This window comes from Moschus berezovskii, chromosome 12, assembly GCF_049115385.1.
Source record: "Moschus berezovskii isolate FMDL1 chromosome 12, NW_MosBer_1.0, whole genome shotgun sequence".
In the NCBI taxonomy this organism is placed as follows: Eukaryota; Metazoa; Chordata; class Mammalia; order Artiodactyla; family Moschidae; genus Moschus; species Moschus berezovskii.
Window position 1 is genome coordinate 40,194,609 of NC_142471.1, and position 19,882 is coordinate 40,214,490.

The window sequence follows — 19,882 nt, forward strand, 5'->3', positions numbered from 1 at the left end:
CTTTTCTAAAACCTGCTTGAACATCTGGGAGTTCACGGTTCACATATTGCTGAAGCCTGGCTTGGAGAATTTTGAGCATGACTTTACTAGTGTGTGAGATGAGTGCAATTGTGCAGTAGTTTGAGCATTCTTTGGCATTGCCTTTCTTTGGGATTGGAATGAAGACTGACCTTTTCCAGTCCTGTGGCCACTGCTGAGTTTTCCAAATTTGCTGGCATATTAACAAATGCATAATGGTGTGTATCTGCTGTTACTGTATCATACAGAATAATTTCACTGTCCTTGAAATCCCACATCCTCCATCTATTCATCCTTTTCTTCTCCTCTCTACCCCTGCCCCTTGGAAACATTCTTGACAAACAGTGAAACAATGATCTTTTTACTGTCTCCATAGCTTTGCCTTTTAAACAGAATGCCGTACAGTTGGAAACAGAATGTAGCCTTTTTAGATCAGCTTCTTTTAGCAGTATGTGTTGGAGGTTTCTTTATGTCTTCCTGTGGCTTTATCTCACTTAAGAACAGTCATTTCTCTTTATCACTAAGTAAGAGTCCATTGTATGGATGAACTAAAATGAACTCTTATGTAATGATAAAGAACCCACCTACCATTGAAGGTAGACATAAGAGATATGGGTTCAATCCCTGGGTCGCAAAAATCCCCTGGAGCAGGGCAAGACAACCCACTCCAGTATTCTTGCCTGGAGAATCCCATGGATAGAGGAGCCTGGCAGGCTGCAGTCCATAGGGTTGCAGAGTTGGACACAACTGAAGTGACTTAGCACATTCGCACATGCACGTGTGGATGAACTACAATTTGTTTATCCATTTACCTACTGAAGGACGTCTTGATTACTTCCAAATTTGGTAATTATGAATAAAGCTGCTCTAAACATTTATGTGGGTAATTATTCAACTCATTTTGAATATTAAGAAGCGTGATTGTGGCATTGTATTTTAAGAGTATATTTAATTTGGGCTGCCCAGATGGTGCTCGTAATAAAGAACCCTATTGCCAATGCAGGAGATAGAAGAGACTAGGGTTCAATCCCTGGGTCTGGAAGATCCCTGGAGGGAGGGCGTGGCAGTCCACTCCAGTATTCTGGCCTGGAGAATCCCATGGACAGAGGAGCCTGGCAGGCTGAAGTCCATAGGGTCCCACAGAGTCAGACTCAGCTTAAGCGACTTAGCATGAATGTACATATGGATACATGTTTAGTTTGGTAAGAAATTGCCGTGGCTGTGCATTTACTTTTCTTCTAGCAATGAGTAGGAGCTCCTATTGATACATACCCTTGTCAGCATTTGGTGTGGATTTTGATCATTCTGATAGGTGTTCAGTGGCATTTCATTGTTGTTTTAATTTTCAGTTCTCTAATGGTATGATTTTGGGCATTTTTTCATATACTTATTGGCTATATCTGTGGTTTGTCTTAGTGAGATGTCTGTTTAGATCTTTTGCTTATTCTTAAAATTGGGTTATCTGTTTTCTTTTTGAACTTTAGGAGTTATTTATATATTTTAGATACCAATCCTTTGTCAGATACATTTATTACAAATATTTTCTCCAGTCTGTGGTTTGCATTTTCATTTTCATAATGATATTTTTCACAGAGCATATATTTTTAATTTTATGCAGGACAATTTGTCAGTCTTTTCTTTCGAGTTGTACTTTTTGTGTCACATCCAAAATCATATTGCCAAAGTCACCTAAATTTTAATTGTTATTTTGTAGTTTTGTATTTTACATTTAGATCTTTGACCAGTCAGTGTTCAGTTAATTTTTGTGAAAGGTTGCAAGGTTTTTTTGGTTTTTTAATTTTTTTGTCTATAAATGTCTAATTTTTTCAGTATTGTTGAAAAGACTGTCGTCTCTCCTTTAAATTGCCATTGCTCCTTTACCAAGGATCAATTCAGTTCAGTTGCTAAGTCATGTCCGACTCTTTGTGACCCTATGGACTGCAGCACGCCAGGCTTCCTTGTCCATCACCAACTGCAGGAGCCTGCTCAAACTCATGTCCATCATGTCGGTGATGCCATCCAACCATCTCATCCTCTGTCATCCCCTTCTTCTCCTGCCTTCAGTCTTTCCCAGCATCAGGGTCTTTTCCAATGAGTCAGTTCTTCACATCAGGTGGCCAAAGTATTGGAGCTTCAGCTTCATCTTCAGTCCTTCCAGTGATTATTTAGGACTGATTTCCTTTAGGATTAACTGGTTTGATCTCCTTGCAACCCAAGGGACTCTCAAGAGTATTCTCCAACACCACAGTTCAAAAGTATCAAGTCTTCAGTGCTCAGCTTTCTTTATAGTCCAACTCTCACATCCATACATGACTACTGGAAAAACCATAACTTTGACTAGACTAACCTTTGTCAGCAATGTAATGTCTCTGCTTTTTCAATGTAATGTCTCTGCTTTTTAGTACGCTGTTTAGGTTGGTCATAGCTTTTCTTCCCAGGAACAAACATCTTTTGATTTCATGGCAGCAGTCACTATCTGCAGTGATTTTGGAGCCCCACCAAATAAAATCTCTCACTGTTTCCATTGTTTTCCCATCTATTTGCCATGAAGTGATGGGACCGGATGCCATGATCTTAGTTTTTTGAATGTTGAGTTTTAAGCCAACTTTTTCACTCTCCTCTTTCACTTTCATCAAGAGGCTCTTTAGTTTCTCTTTACTTTGTGCCATAAGGGTGGTGTCATCTGCATATCTGAGGTTATTGATATTTCTCCCTGCAATCTTGATTCCAGCTTGTGCTTCGTCCAGCCTGGCATTTCTCATGATGTACTTTGCATATAAGTTAAATAAGGAGGGTGACAAAATACAGCCTTGATGTACTCTTTTCCCAATTTGGAACCGTCTGTTGTTCCATGTCCAGTTCTAACTGTTGCTTCTTGACCAACATAACAGATTTCTCAAGAGGCAGGTCAGATGGTCTGGTGTTCCCATCTCTTGAAGAACTTTTCACAGTTTATTGTGATCCACACAGTCAAAGGCTTTGGTGTAGTCAATAAAACAGAAGTAGATGTTTTTCTGGAACTCTGTTGCTTACAGAGGATCAGTTGACTGTATGTATGGGTGAATTTTTGGACCCTCTATTCTGTTCCATTAATCTTTTTGCCTCTACCACAGTCTTGATTACTGTCAGTTGATACCGAAAGTCTGTAAGGTAATATTAGTGTTCTGACTTTCTTCTTCTTCAGTATTGTACTGGTTATTCTGGGTCTTTTGCCTGTTCATATAAACTTGAGAATCACTCTGTTAATATCCACAGAATATCTTGTTGGGATTTTAATTGAGATTATGTTGAATCTAGCATTAAAGAATAGATAACCATGATGTTAAAAATATGTTTAAATATAAAGTTAAAATATGTTTAACTTTTAATATATCATTTTTATTAATAGTGAGAAAAAAGCTAAGGGTTTTGTGAAGTCAAACTGTGATTGAGATTAGGAGATAAATGAGAAAGAAAAATCCCCAAATCTCTCTCTCACACACACACAGAATATCTCCACTCACCGTTCTAACCTATGAATCACAAATCTTCAGTTTCACACAAAAATCACATATCTTATTCATAAAGAAGCTCTGATAGAAGTGGAGAAGAATGTAAATGTATGGATAGAGCATATAATTTGGGGAGATTACTTTGAAATTGCAGTAAGTGATTATGCAGCCAGGTGGTTATTTGATGTGTGGATTGAATATCAGGTGCTGCTCCTGTATGTGGTTTAAATTTAAATTGGTTTTGAAAAAGCTTATTTCTTACAGATTGCTTTTTGTAGTTATTCTGATCCTTTTTGTTGTTGTCGTTGATTTTATTGGCTGTACTTATAGAACAATGTTAAATGATACTGGTGATAGTGAGCATTTCATTCTTATGCTTCTTAACCACTGAGGTAATTTTTACCTTCATCCATACCTGTATTGGTTCAATTCCTCATATCCACCAGCCTATTTGGCCTGTGATTGACCACATAGGTTCTGCCTTTGCAAACACACTGCTCAGCTTCCAGTGTTTTCTCCAAAGCAGCTTGGAGTCTTCTGCTGCTTTCATGACCTAATTTCTCTTCTAGAAGTCAGTGATTGTTAAAATTTGTACAAAAGCACAAATTTATGACTGTCAAGCTAACGTAAGGTATTTTGTTCAGTCCTCTTTGTCTCATGTTTCTACCTCTCATTCTCTTTCAAAGATTCAGATTTTCTTTTGTGAACTGCATCATCCTCTCAGAATGTGAAATCTCAAAATCTTCATTATCTTTTTTTTTCCTTCTGTTTTAAACAGTCTCTTTTTATTTTCTGAAAATAGCCTCTCATGTATTTGCTTTCTGTTTTAGCTTTGTCTTCTGTCTTTGTACTTTCTCAACTATGTTCATTTTTTCCCCCAGCAGCCTTCAAATGGCCCTCACTGAGATGTTATTATGTTAATTTCCAGATGTTATGTTATGTTAAGGTTTGGTAACAGTTTACACCCATATTAATAGAGCATTGTGTCAACATTTATCAATTGGGTAATCTAGGAGAAGGATATTTGGCATTATAGTGTTCTTTTGACATTTGTGTTAGAAAAAAATTTCAATATAAAGAAGTTAGAAATTATTGATGGTAATAATAGTAATACATCAGTAATTGGTTTTTGCCTAACAATTATTATATATTAAGCACCATTCCAAGCACTTTAGCATATATTATTGCCTCATTTAATTCTTTTACCAACCTAGTGAGATACTCTTATTCTCATTTTATAGGTCAGGAAAATGAAGCATAGATAAAATAACTTGCCCTTTGTGTTATATAGCTAGTGAGTGACAGAGCTGAGATTTGAACTCAGATAATCTGCATTAATTGGATAATGTAAAAATGAATAAAACCTTGTTTTCAAAGGGCTTATAATCAGAGGTGACATATATGCAGGTTTCTTTCATTTATGCTATAAAATAAGTTATGGATCATAAAACAGTTTTATCTAGTTGAAGGGCATTAAGACTTGGACGAGATATAAGTTTAGTTTTGGATCTCATGGTGAAAGTATTAGAAATGCAACTTAAGGCATATGAACTTTATTTGGTAGGCGCTGGACAGCACTGAGAGAATCTATGGCCCAAAGATACTGAGTGTTTTCAATAGCTAGTTACTATCAGCCAGCATAACAACTTCAGTTCCAGGCTGGAGCTGTGTCTTTTACACTGTTTTGGCTTCTCTAGGTGCCAGTTCTTTGTCCCTATATTCAGTTAGTGATCAAGACCTTTTGACCCTTCCTTCGAAATGTTTTTAATTCATCACTTCCTTACATGTGGTTCATATTTATGCCTAAATCTAATATAAGCCATTATTCCTTTCCTGATTCAAGCTTTGGCAGTCTCTGGTAATTGGCTATGGATTAAAAAGTTGGTCTGAGGGAGGCAGGTATGTTGAGGGATGAAGTATAAGAATGAATTGAATTCAGGCTGTTTGTGATCCCCTAGCCATATATGAGAGTCTCCTTGTCCCTGAAAAACATGCACTTTTGTGCCATTTATTTTCTTTTTCTAGAAAGCTTTTACCTTTCATTTCTACCCAACTCAAACCTCGTACTTTATAGTTCATCCCAAATTCTTTCCTATTCAAAAAAATTTCCCAAATTATGTCAACGTTTTCTCCAAAAACATAACTCTTGTCTCTGCTATTCATTTGCCAGGTGATTCTTACTACTTGAAAATTTTTTCATCACTCTGTATATGTCTTGTCTATTCAGTTACAAATGATAAAGTCATATTAATAATTATCAATATTTAAAATTTAATAATTCAACTATATTTTGAATCAGTAAAGATAAAATAGTTAAATGTGAACAAATTAGGGTCTTATCTGTGGATCAGCAATTTAAATGTTCTTAAAAATCTCTTCTTGGGTTGAAAGAAAAATGAGGCCTGAGATCAAGTATGAGAAGTAGCTTCAGAGAAGAATAATTATCTTTTGAAAACCAAGCTCATATTGAATGTTTGAGAATTTAGAGTTTTGGGAATATTTGTTAAAATCTAGAAAATTTATTAGAAAATGTATTTCTACTTTTGAAATTTAATGCATCCATGAATTTAATCCTGATATGTTAATGTAGATGTTTTATTGGAGAGAATACTTTTTTAGTGTATTTTTTAAATATTGAAATTTCACATATATCACAAGTTCTTATATTAAAAACTAACTGGGATTATGTGCAATGTGAATGCAGTAATTTTTAGATTGCGATAGCTATGACTGCTGGTTAAAACATTGTGTTTTTCATCTCCATGAAACACATTACCCCTAGTTTTTATTTCCTCTTATTCAACATGTGTGTTATTGTATGGAACAAAGCAAACTTTAAAAATTAAAAAAAATTTTTTTAAAAGGAGTAGGTATTTTCAAGGGTAGTTTAAGATTAGGAAATATGTGGTGTGCATGAGACTTTGGTAAAACCTTGTTTAATCTTTACTGGGAAAGATGGTTTATCAGCAATGTAAAAACAAAAGAAGAATAACACTTTATTTGTCTTAACTATCTGCTGGAACTTCCCAGAAATAGAAGTCCAGGGGTATATCTAAACTGGGAATTAATGAGGGTAACAGCTAAAAAAAGATGTGACGTTTAAGAGAGTAACTAAAATTAAAAGTTAAAGATCAATCAGTGCAGAAAAGTAAAATAAATATAATTTTTTCCAGGCAAGGCCTTTCCCCAGAGGTTTTTGTTTCTAGTCTAGTTCCTAAGGAATAAGCTTTACTTAACCAATGTGTAAAATACACAAAAGGAGGGAGTGTAGATGATAACTGTGTTAATGACAACTAGAATTGATTGAAATTTTCAGTGAAAACAAATTCACTATCTGAGATGAGTAAAAGTTAAAAGGCTTTGTGATAATAAATGATTTGTAATAACCACTGTAATAATTTCATAATCTTTTATTTCCTTCTGAAATTATATTGTATATCTTTTCCCTCCAACTTCTTCCCCTGCCCTTCCAGAGGCTCTCCCTATAGAGAATCTCCTTTGGGTCATTTTGAAAGCTATGGAGGGACCCCCTTTTTCCAGGCTCAGAAGATGTTTGTAGATGTACCAGAAAATACGGTGATACTGGATGAGATGACCCTTCGGCATATGGTTCAGGATTGCACTGCTGTAAAAACTCAGTTACTCAAGCTGAAACGTCTGCTGCATCAGGTTAGTACATAGGGAACATTTTCAACTCTGATATTTTGAATTGCAAATGGATTGACTTTACTTTTTTTTTTAAAGTAAAGTTGAGTTTCTAATGACTATTTAGATCTGTGGAGAAATAATGGTCGTAAATAGTACCTAACAGAAACTTCTGAGAGGATAAACACTTGGGGTTTTGCCTGATGGTCTCTGTAAAGTCACCATTTATGGGCTATATAATGTTTGGTGAGCTCTCTGCTTCTGTTTCCTCATTTTCATAGTACCTATGTTGTAAGGTTGTTGAGAGAGCTAGAGTTCATGGTTACAAATTGAGTGATTTAATACCTGAAACATAGTAGGTGTGCAGGCTTCAGTGGCTGCTACTATAATTTCAGCTAAGTGAGAAATAAGAAACAGCATTTTATATAATCATAGTCACATAATCCCACTTTGGTTTGAAACCTTCAAGTTTAAACTTCCCCAGTCTTCTAATTTTTTTGGAGAAAATGTAGACTCAGAGCAGTGATGTGATTGTCCACATCTTGAGCTGATAGTAGAAGCTGACTTCTGATTCAGCTTTTTTTTTCTGATTCAGTATTTTCTTGCTTTGAACAGTTAGCACGTACCTTTCCAGTGTAAATCAAAAAACTAAGGAATAAAATACTAACTTTAAGTCAGGAATATCTTTAGTTTTAAATCTATATTTGTGTTTTGTAGACTGGGCAAGTTTAACTTAAAATTACGGTTGAGAAAGAACAGTCTGGATTCTCTGCACAGCTTGCTTTTTGAGTTACCTTCCTCAGGATTGTATGATCTAGCTTGTTATGAGCAGGGACCACATCTTAGAATTTCTGGTGGCCATCCAAACCATTTGGAGGCCATTGAGATAAATGCTCAATAAAGGCTATTTGAAAGGAAATGTGGCTCTTCTGTTAGTAGCTACAACTACTGTGAATATCCTCTTAGTCATGTCAATCATTTTATATTACTCAGTTATGGGTTTGCTGGACTGCTCTTCTCTATTCTTGTAGATATTTGAGTAGTTTGAATAGTCCCCCTTTGAAAAAAGATTTATTCATATATTTTTGGCTTTTTGTTGCTATGCATGGACTTTCTGTAGTTGTGGCGAGGGGGCGCTCCTCTCCATTGCAGCGCAGGGGCTTCTCACTGTGGTGGCTTCTCTTGCTGTGGAGCACAGGTTCTAGGTGCACAGGGTCAAGAGCACTGGCTCAGTAGTTGTGGTGCACAGGCTTGGTTGCTCCGTGGCATGTGAGATCTTCTTGCACCAAGGATCGAAACCATGTCCCCTGCTTTGGCAGGAGGATTCTTCACCACTGGACCACTAGGGAAGCCCTGATATTTGACTGCCTTCTTAAAAGACACGTGTCTGTGTAAGGCCAGGAGCAAGAAAGTAGAGAATCCTTTTCGGATCTGGGATTCTTAGATTTCTCCTGAGGCAGAAAGAGATTCAGTGATTCAAATACAGAGTTTACACCTTAATTTAACTGTAACTAGGAGATAGATTCAGTTCATAGCATTTCTCTGTTTGCTGGTCTGGGGAGATTTTTTGATCAGGAGCTTCAGAGACATTGGAAAGAAAAGGTAGAAGAAGTGAGAAACAGCTGAAATGTGTTAAATATGTATTTGTAGTTATTACTAGCTTTACCCTGTTTTGTGTCTGGGTGTTTTGCCCTAAAACATAAAGCATGATTGAATACCATCTAATTAAGGCTGGGCCACCTTTAGTAATGAGAGAAGTAGCGTAATTCAGCAGAGACTAGGTGGATTGGTAACCAATGATAAGTACCATAAATGCAGAAAACTATTTTTTGAGATACTTTATGAAAAAACTGTGAAAATTTTAATGGCTCTTTTCTGTCATAATGAAATTTTAGATAGTACACATTGATCAGATTGACTTTATCCTTTGTTTATGTAGTGAAAAGAAAATTATTAGAAGAAAATTGCAGAATCTGTTTCAGTTCAGTTCAGTTCAGTCGCTCAGTCGTGTCCGACTCTCCGTGACCCCATGAATCACAGCACGCCAGGCCTCCCTGCCCATCACCAACTCCGAGAGTTCACTCAGACTCATGTCCACAGAGTTGGTGATGCCATCCAGCCATCTCATTCTCTGTCGTCCCCTTCTCCTCCCGCCCCCAACCTTTCCCAGCATCAGAGTCTTTTCCAGTGAGTCAACTCGTTGCATGAGGTGGCCAAAGTATTGCAGTTTCAGCTTTAGCATCAGTCCTTCCAATGAACACCCAGGATTGATCTTCTTTAGAATGGACTGGTTGGATCCCCTTGCAGTTCAAGGGACTCTCAAGAGTCTTCTCCAGCACCACAGTTCAAAAGCATCGATTCTTCGGCGATCAGCTTTCTTCACAGTCCAACTCTCACATCCATACATGACCACGGGAAAAGCAGAATCTGTTTAGGATGTCTTTAACATTTTCCAAAATGCTGATAGAAGTTAAAAGCTGAATTAGCCCAGTATTTTGTCTAATAAAAACTACAGTGTGATACGTGTACATGGTTTTAAAAAAAATCACATAGTATCCAGAAGCTTAATGAAAAAAGCAATATTTCTGTCCTTTTCCCCACTTGAACCAGCCTTTTCTAATCTGAACAGGTTACTAAGCGTCTTTAGATTTATCATACACAGATTTCTTTCATCGTTTTCTGGGATTGGGACTGTTATTTCTTGGATAATTTATCTTTTTTTTTTCTTAGTTTGCTCTCATATTTAGCAGGAATATATTCTTCATTTACTTCCTAAGAGAGGGCAAATGGATGGTACTTTTTTTTCTAGCTGATATGTCATTGAAATCTCTTATCTACTCTCATATTTAGTTTATATTAATAGTTTGGCAAGGATGGAATACTTTGGCTGGTATAGAAGTGAGTTTTTCCTTAGAAATTTGAAGTCATTACTTTTCTAGGATCCAGTGTGCTGCTGCTGCTAAGTCACTTCAGTCGTGTCCGACTCTGTGTGACCCCATAGACGGAAGCCCACCAGGCTCCCCCGTCCCTGGGATTCTCCAGGCAAGAACACTGGAGTGGGTTGCCATTTCCTTCTCCAATGTGTGAAAGCGAAAAGTGAAAGTGAAGTCTCTCAGTCGTGTCCGACCCTTAGCGACCCCACGAACTGCAGCCTACCAGGCTGCTCCATCCATGGGATTTTCTAGGCAAGAGTACTGGAGTGGCTTGCCATTGCCTTCTCTGAGGATCCAGTGTAGCCACTGAGAAAGGTCTACTACATTCTAATCCATCTTACCTTGTGTTTTGTCAGTTTTTAATCTCTCTGGGAGATTTTTAGTCTTTTATTTTTGGCATTCTGCAGTTTCAGTGATGTATGTCCTGGGATTGAAATTTTTTTATTCTTGTTCATATTCCACTTAATGTATGGGTAATCACTGAGTTTTATGAAGATTCACGTAGTATGAAATTTCCTTACGTCATTTCTATGATTATTTTATTTATCCTGTTTTCTCTGGGTGTCTGAGTGTATCTTTCTGGAATTCTTGGTAATCCAAACTAGAACTTATGAGTTAAGTTTTCAGTTCTTTTTTCTTTCATATTTTCCTTTTTTTTGAGTTTGATTACGTTTTCTGGTGTATTTCCTCACCTTCATATTCCAGCTCCCTGTTTCTATTGAATTATTTATCTTGGCAGTTATATTTTCAGTTTCTAAGAGCTCTTTATTGTATGCCTTTCCTTTTTCATATCATTCAATTCTTATTTTGTCAGTAAATATATTAAGTAGTTTGTTTATGTTCTGTTTTGTTAAGCTTTCTCAAGTTCCGTACATTATTATCTCTTTCTAAATGGTCATTTTGTTTTTTGTGTTTTAGCTTCTCTTTCTTTTGGAATATTTCTTCAGATATATAATGAGTTTTTGTTGTTTATTAATATTTAAGATTAAAGGGTAAAAAAGTTGATTCAAGACTCTTTACACGTGGGTTGGTCTTGCCAGCTAGCCGGCTTCACTTTACAGTGACACATGAATATTAGTGGGCCCTCAGTACTTAACTAAGTAGAGTGTTTTTCCTTCTCAGGTGGTTACTGTTTCTCCAGAGAAGAAATTTCTCATTTTTTTTCTTCTTGGAATAGAGGTAGAAGACTGAGAATCTATTCTTGCCTTATGCAGACTTCCAGTTAATTCCCATATTTCTAACCCACATGAGCATGAGTGGTTGTGCTCATCCATTTTCTTTACTCTTAGTTCATTATTTTTCCTGTTTGCTTTTATTATATTATCACTTTCAGCATCTGTTTTGACCTTGGAGTGAGAAATTAAAAGTGTGGAGTAGTGAAAAGTACATGATAGTATCTCTTTGTTATTTTTCTTTGGGATTACAAATTATTTGATCCTGATGATTCATACCTGTCTAGCTATTTGATCCTGATGATTCATACCCTGTCTCCCTGGCATGAGCATGAGTGTTTTATGAACTATCAGGTATGCCATACAAATGTTTTGTTGTTTCCTCTCAGCTCCAGTGTTGAGAATAAAGCCAGTAGTGTGTCTCTCACATAATTCTCTTGTCTGTCGGTCTCTGTCTCTTTCTCTTGTTCCCCCCCATCTCTGTGTGTGGGGGGAATGAATGCATGGGTGCAGTGCCAGGTGGATGGACTGTTTACAGCAGTAGCATCCTACATGGGTGCACTAAGAGTTGAGGAGCTGCTGAATGGTTGCCACGTGGTGGCAGAGAACCACAGAAAAGTCAGGGAACTCAAGCTTCTCTATCCCCAGACTTTTTTCATCATAACAGGTAAAATAAGTTCATGAAATAGACATAAAAAGAGTGTATACAGCATAAGTAATGGTGCCCTTTAATGAATAACATGACACAGTTTTATACCTACACCCAGCTTAAGGAATGAGACATTAAGAAGTGTTCATTCATCATTACTGTGTCTTCCCTTTCCAGAATCTAGTACTTCCCTTGTTTCTTTTTCTGTTAATTTTTGGCCATCTCTGTTGGCTCAGATGGTAAAGCATCTGCCTGCAATGCAGGAGACCCAGGTTCGTTTCCTGGGTTGGGAAGATCCCCTGGAGAAGGGAATGGCAACTCACTCCAGTATTCTTGGCCTGGAGAATATTATGGACAGAGGAACCTGGTGGGCTACAGTTCTTGGGGTCACAGAGTCTGACATGACTGAGTGACTAACACTTTCACTGTCTGTGTCCCTATAAATATACTAGTTTTGTCTCAGAACTTTATATAAATGAAATTATACTGTAAGTATTTCTCTGTGAATTGCTTCTTCCATTCAGCATTTTATTTAAGGTTCTTTGATATTTATGTTTAGTTCTGTTTCGTTAATTTTCATTTTTTTAGTCTCCAATTCTGAACAGTTTCTTTCTCCATTTTACTATTGATGTCCATTTTGGTTCTTTCCAGGGTGTTTTTTTTTTTTTTGCTATGACAAATGATATGAAGTATTCCTGGTATACATATGTGAAAATTCTTCTGGAATAACTAACTAGGAGTGGAATTTCTATGTCATGGGGCATAGAAATATTCCAGAAATACGAAGTTATTTCCGCAAATTGTTCAATCTGTTTCACTCTCTTCAAGTAGTAAATGCTTTTTTGCATTGTTCTACATCTGAGCAACACTTGGTATTATCAGAGTTCTTAATTTTTGTCATGTGATGGGACTCTAGTGGTGTTTATTTGTGGCTTTATTCTGCATTTCAAAATCAGGAAATTTTGAAACATTGACACATTACTACCATTTAATTCTCAGAGCCTGTTCAGATTTTGCTCTTTGTCTTGGGGTTCAGTTCAGTTCAGTCGCTCAGTCGTGTCTGACTCTGCAGCTCTATGAACTGCAGCATGCCAGGCCTCCCTGTCCATCACCAACTCCTGGAGTCTACCCAAACCCATGTCCATTGTGTTGGTGATGCCATCCAACCATCTCATCCTCTGTCGTTCCCTTCTCCTCCTGCCCTCAATCTTTCCCAGCATCAGAGTCTTTTCAAATGAATCAACTCTTTGCATCAGGTGGCCAAAGTATTGGAGTTTTAGTTTCAACATCAGTCCTTCCAATGAACACCCAGGACTGATCTCCTTTAGCATGGACTGGTTGGATCTCCTTGCAGTCCAAGGGACTCTCAAGAGTCTTCTCCAGCACCACAGTTCAAAAGCATCAGCTTTCTTCACAGTCCAACTCTCACATCCATACATGACCACTGGAAAAACCATAGCCTTGACTAGATGGACCTTTGTTGACAAAGTAATGTCTCTGCTTTCTAATATGCTGTCTAGGTTGGTCATAACTTTCCTTCCAAGGAGTAAACGTCTTTTAATTTCATGGCTGCAGTCACTATCTGCAGTGATTTTGGATCCCAGAAAAATAAAGTCAGCCACTGTTTCCAGTGTTTCCCCATCTATTTGTGTTGGTATAGTATTCTGTATAACAGAAAGATCTGGTTTACCGTCCATCACACATTGCATTTAAAAGTTGTCACTTTTTTGTAGATTTCTTCAAACTGTGGTACTTCTCAGTTTTCTTTTCACTTTGATGACCATAATATATTTACTCTTTTAACCAATTCTCCTGACTAAAATCAGCTTCTCACTGCCTTTCCTGTGGACCTCCTCACCCCTCTAACATTCTGAATCTCTGTGCCTGGCTACTGTCCCGTGTACACCTTCCTCACCCTACTTGGGCTCTGAGTCCTTGTCCGCCTCATGGATTCTGACACTCCACACCAGTCTCCTCTTTCTGTTGATGCCACTTCACTCTGCTTGGGGTTGACACTACGGATGTCAGTTGATGTCTGCACATGGGTGCCTTCTTAACCCCACTTGGGTCTGACACTTGACACCGGGCCTTTTCCTGCAGAGAAGCCCTCTTCACACTGCTTGAGCTCTGGTAGCTCTCTAAAGGCCCTCCTGTGGGAGTGTACCCACTCGACGCCACCCTGCTTAGACTCAGAGCCCACACCAGGCTGCACACGTATCCTCCTCTTTCTATTCAGAGTTGACTCTGTTATGAAATTATTTTCCCATCCCCTGTTTGTGTGCCCTTTTCATCTTTTAAGCTCTGACATACCTTGGTAATCTGGCCACTGGCAGGGACCTGTTTTTCAACCTCCTTAGATTCTGAAACCCTGTGCTGGGCTGTCCTTTTTGGTTGGAGACTTATTTATTTATTTATTTTTGCCTTATTCAGGAAGATAAAGGAAAGTGAGGAGGAAAAAGAAGAAAATTTTTAAATTATCAAGGTAGAATTTGCATTCAAATAAAGTGTGCCTATTTTAAGTATATAATTTGAATTTTGATGACTATATACATCTGTGTAACCATTACCACAACAATCAAGATATAGGACATTTCTGTTGCTGATAAAATTCCCTCATGTCCCTTTGTAGTCAGTCTCCTCTCAAACCTGGCCTAAGTAGCTATTGCTCTGCTTTCTGTTATTAAGGTTTTGTCTTTTCTAGGATTTCATCTGAAAGTTTTGTCTTCTAAATTGTACAGTGTGTGCTTTTTTGTTGCTGGATTTTTTCACTCACCGTAATGATTTTGATACTCATCTATATTTTGTGAGTTTCAGTATATTACATTTTATTGTTGGATAACATTGCATTATGTGTGTGTATGTATGTGTAAATACCAAAGTTTTATTTTCATCCATTTAGTTGTTGATAGACATTTGAGTTGTTTTTAGTTGTGGGTTAATTGAGATAATGTTAAATTTCTAGAATAATGATGAAAGTTAATAACAGATATATTCAAAAATTTTCAGGACATTTTTTCCACTTGTCTGTTGTGTGATCTTGGATAAGTTAAATTACTTAAACTTCCTATGCCTAGATTTCCTCATAAAAGAAGTAGAAATTATAATAGCTCCTGTTTCAGGACTGTTGTAAAGAAAACATGAGGAAATTTAGTCAAGTGCTAAGCATAGTGTCTGATGCATAGAATGCGGTTTATAATGTTAGCTGTTATATTACTGACAGTAGCACATCAATAATGATAAAAATGTGAAGGTCAAGGATTTTTAATTACTTGCATTGCTTATAATTTTATGTAGCTGCCTAAAAAGCTAATTCTGTTTACTTTAGAATCCATTGTTATTTCATCATTCAATATACTTTATTAAGCACTTGTTGAGTTTCAAGGATTGTGCTGGTAATGAAGATAAAAAGAAGGAAGATGTAATTCTTGTTGTGTGTCTAGTGCATTGTTCTTAAAACTATGTGTTACAGCTGGTTAGTAGATTTTGAAATAAATTTTGTCCATTGTAACTATTTTTCCTAATAAAGTAGACTAGTATAGAAACTATGCTGTGCTTAGTCGTTCAGTCGTGTCCAAATCTTTGTGACCCCATGGACTGAAGCCCACCAGGCTCCTCTGTCCATGGGGATTCTCCAGGCAAGAATACTGGAGTGGGTTTCCATGCCCACCTCCAGGGGATCTTCCTAACCCAGGAATCAAACCCAGGTCTCCCACATTGTAGGCATATTCTTTATAGTCTGAGCTACCAGGGAAGCCCAAGAATACTGGAGTGGGTAACCTGTCCCTTCGCCAGGGGATCATCCCGACCCATGAATTGAGCCGGGGTCGCTTGCTTTGCAGGCAGATTCTTTACCAGGTGAGCTACCAGGGAAGCCAGTAAACTCAGATGGTTTGAAGAGTTAAAATTTTTTTAAATGTAGAAAAATTAGAAGAAATCTACAACTAGTGTTTTAAATGACAAAATAAAGCTATAGAAAAAGATAATCTATATGTACCTCTTGATGAAAGTGAAAGAGGAGAGTGAAAAGGTTGGCTTGAAGCTCAACATTCAGAAAACAAAGATCATGGCATCTGGTCCCATCACTTCATGGGAAATAGATGGAAAAACAGTGGAAACAGTGTCAGACTCTATTTTTTTGGGCTCCAAAATCACCCCAGATGCTGATTGCAGCCATGAAATTAAAAGACGCTTACTCCTTGGAAGGAAAGTTATGACCAACCTTGATAGTATATTAAAAAGCAGAGACATTACTTTGCCAACCAAGGTCCTTCTAGTCAAGGCTGTGGTTTTTCCCGTGGTCATGTATGGATGTGAGAGTTGGACTGTGAAGAAAGCTGATCGCCGAAGAATCGATGCTTTTGAACTGTGGTGTTGGAGAAGACTCTTGAGAGTCCCTTATACTGCAAGGAGATCCAACCAGTCCATTCTAAAGGATATCAATCCTGGATGTTCATTGGAGGGAGTGATGCTAAAGCTGAAACTGCAGTACTTTGGCCACCTCATGCGACGAGTTGACTCACTGGAAAAGACTCTGATGCTGGGAAAGGTTGGGGGCGGAAGGAGAAGGGGACGACGGAGAATGAGATGGCTGGATGGCATCACTGACTCTGTGGACATGAGTTTGAGTGAACTCCGGGAGTTGGTGATGGACAGGGAGGCCTGGCGTGCTGTGATTCATGGGGTCACGGAGAGTCGGACACGACTGAGCGACTGAACTGGACTGAACAAGTTAAACACTTAGGTTTAATAAAGTTTAAACTGATGACATTTATAAATAAAGTTTGCTTAGAATATTACAGATTTTAGCCATATTTAACAATGTTCTAGTCAATTTGAATGTCAGTAAAATTTTTCTGTTTCGAAATGTCTTTGCCCCAAGCATCTGTGAGTATCAACTCATTTCTTAAACTCTTATTGAAAATCAGGCTTTATGATTATATTTTTGTAATCTTTTCAAATATAGTTTGAATCATTAGATTTTTAAATCCCATAGGGGAATTACAGTATTACTCAAAAATTGATCTTAGCACACGTTCTACCTTTTGTGTGATGTGATAACATGTTCGTCCATTTACTTCTGCTATTTAAAAAAGTTAGTTATAAAAAGAAAATGAAAAAAATCTCTCCTCTTCCTCCACTCCCTTTCCTAGGATGCCTCTTGTGATTGTGTTGTAGCATATCAGAAACACAAGGGAGCTTTGTTGACATCACTAATGCTGCTTGTCAGCAGAGATTGGTCAGTGCTGCCAGGCTTTTGGTTAGTTCATTTCAAGTGTCCATGTCCATTGCAGCTGCTTTGGAACTGATAGGAAGACCCCAGTTATTGCAAACTAATGGAGGACCCACCTGGGTAAGATGGAATTTGTTATAGGGTTTCCTACATGTTAATATATGAAGAGTTTAAATATTAGAACAAAAGTTTACCTTTATGCTTTGTTGAAAAAGAAAAATGGAACATGGTGGAAGCCTTCCTGTTAGAAAAGAGGAAGGTTTACCTGTCTTTTTGAATCTTTAGTAAAATGCAAATGACAGAAGAGTTAATCAGCTTAAGGTTAATTGCATTCAGAGCTCAGAAATCCTAACTAGGACTTCCTTGGTGGTCTAGTGGTTAAGACTTTGCCTTCCAGTGCAGGAATCATGGGTTCCATTCTTGGTCAGGGAACCAAGATCTCACATGCCTCATGGCCAGAAACACAAAATATAAAGTGCAAGCAATATTGTAACAAAGTCAATAAAGACAAAAAAAATCCTAACTAGAATCCATAGAAACTGCTGAAACACTTCATTTAGTAAAGCAGCCAGAATACTTGGATAATAAGTTAACTATGAATTGTTTGCTCTTGTGAAGTGGTGTGTTATAGTTTTTGCTTTTGCATCTATGCATTTATTAAATCTCTTTATTCAAAATGCTTAGAACAGTGCCCAACACTGGTCAATAAACGTTAGCTCTTTACTCCAGTACTCTTGCCTAGAAAATCCCATGGACGGAGGAGCCTGGTAGGCTGCAGTCCGTGGGGTCGCTACAAGTCAGACATGACTGAGCGACCTCACTTTCACTTTTCACTTTCACACATTGAAGAAGGAAATGGCAACCCACTCCAGTGTTCTTGCCTGGAGAATCCCAGGGACGGGGGAGCCTGGTGAGCTGCCGTCTATGGGGTCGCACAGAGTCGGACACGACTGAAGTGACTTAGCAGCAGCAGCAGCAGTGGTAAAGAACCTGCCTGCCTGTTCAGGAGACATAAGAGACACGGGTTTGATCCCTGGGTCAGAAAGATCCCCTGGAGGAGGAAATGGCAACCCACGCCAGAATTCTTGCCTGAAATCCTATCGATAAGGCAGCCTGGTGGGTTATAGTCCATGGGGTCACAAAGAGTCAGACATGACTGAAGTGACTGAGCATGGCATTAGTATGTGTAGTATGAAGCATGAACATTGCATGCATGGTTGTTATTCAGTGATTTTTTAAAAAGAAAATGTTTTCTGTACATTTTATGATTCCCCCCACCACCCCCAAAGCCTAAAAAGACTTGTTTCAAAATGTTTCCTAATTTTGGCCTGAATACTTTTCATCTAAAACAAAGATCATGGCATCTGGTCCCATCACTTCTTGGGAAATAGATGGGGAAACAGTGGAAACAGTGTCAGACTTTTTTTTTTGGGCTCCAAAATCACTGCGGATGCTGATTGCAGCCATGAAATTAAAAGACGCTTACTCCTTGGAAGGAAAGTTATGACCAGCCTAGATAGCATATTAAAAAGCAGAGACATTACTTTGCCAACCAAGGTCCGTCTAGTCAAGGCTATGGTTTTTCCCGTGGTCATGTATGGATGTGAGAGTTGGACTGTGAAGAAAGCTGATTGCTGAAGAATTGATGCTTTTGAACTGTGGTGCTGGAGAAGACTCTTGAGAGTCCCTTGGACTGCAATGAGATCCAACCAGTCCATTCTAAAGGAGATCGATCCTGGGTGTTCATTGGAAGGACTGATGCTAAAACTGAAACTGCAATACTTTGGCCACCTCATGCAACGAGTTGACTCACTGGAAAAGACTCTGATGCTGGGAGCGATTGGGGGTAGGAGGAGACGGGGACGACAGAGAATGAGGTGGCTGGATGGCATCACCGACTCGATGGACATGAGTTTGAGTGAACTCCGGGAGTTGGTGATGGACAGGGAGGCCTGGCGTGCTGTGGTTCATGGGGTCGCTAAGAGTTGGACATGACTGAGTGACTGAACTGAAGTCAAGGTTTTATAGAGAGTGCAACTATTACTTAGTGTCAAAGTTATTTGGAGGGTATGTGGTTTTATTATAAATAGAATTGGAGATTACATTCATGATCTTTAAACTCTTGTGCTTTGATGGAAATAATAGCTTTTTCCTTCTTTGATCTCTTGAATCTATACTATTAGCCCTGTTAAAAATTGGAAGGCTCTGAGACATGCCTTTGAGACATGTGGTTGTTCAGTCGCTTAGTTGTGTCCAACTCTTAGCGATATACTGATAACTTAAACATTAATGAATCCCGGATGTCTAGGGCCATGCTATAAATTTATTTTATTTAGAAGAATTTCTTTAATTTTCAAAAATCAAGGTTTGGTAATCAAGACTTCTTTTCTAATTAGTTTCTAATCTGGTGACTCAGCTGTTAAAAAAAAAAAAAAAAACAACCCTGCAGTACAGGAGCTAATGGGATCCATCCCTGAGCTGGAATATCCCTTGGAGAAGGAAATGGCAACCCACTCAAGTATTCTTGCCTGGGAAATCACATGGACAGAGGAGCTTGGTGGGCTACAGTCTATAGGGTTGCAAAGAGTCAGACATAACTTAGCAACTAAACAACAACAAATCTTAAAATATTAATAGTAAAGAATAATGTCTATAGAATATAAATTTTAGAATGTATTGATATTTCCTTTGTGTCCTAAAGCAAAACTTTAGAAACTTTTGAAAACTTTTCCTTTGGCCATATA

The 19,882-nt window shown here is 38.0% G+C and overlaps 1 protein-coding gene across 4 annotated transcripts in view; it reads left to right on the plus strand.

The window, feature by feature from the left end:
* CCSER2 (coiled-coil serine rich protein 2) overlaps nucleotides 1–19,882 on the plus strand; it is a 179,554-nt gene that overhangs the window by 98,406 nt on the left and 61,266 nt on the right. For all 4 annotated transcript variants that reach the window (XM_088842069.1, XM_055425313.2, XM_055425314.2 and 1 more), the window contains one exon: nucleotides 6,983–7,178. In XM_088842069.1, coding sequence (XP_088698195.1) covers nucleotides 6,983–7,178 — 196 coding nt within the window. The remainder of the gene's footprint in view (nucleotides 1–6,982; nucleotides 7,179–19,882) is intronic.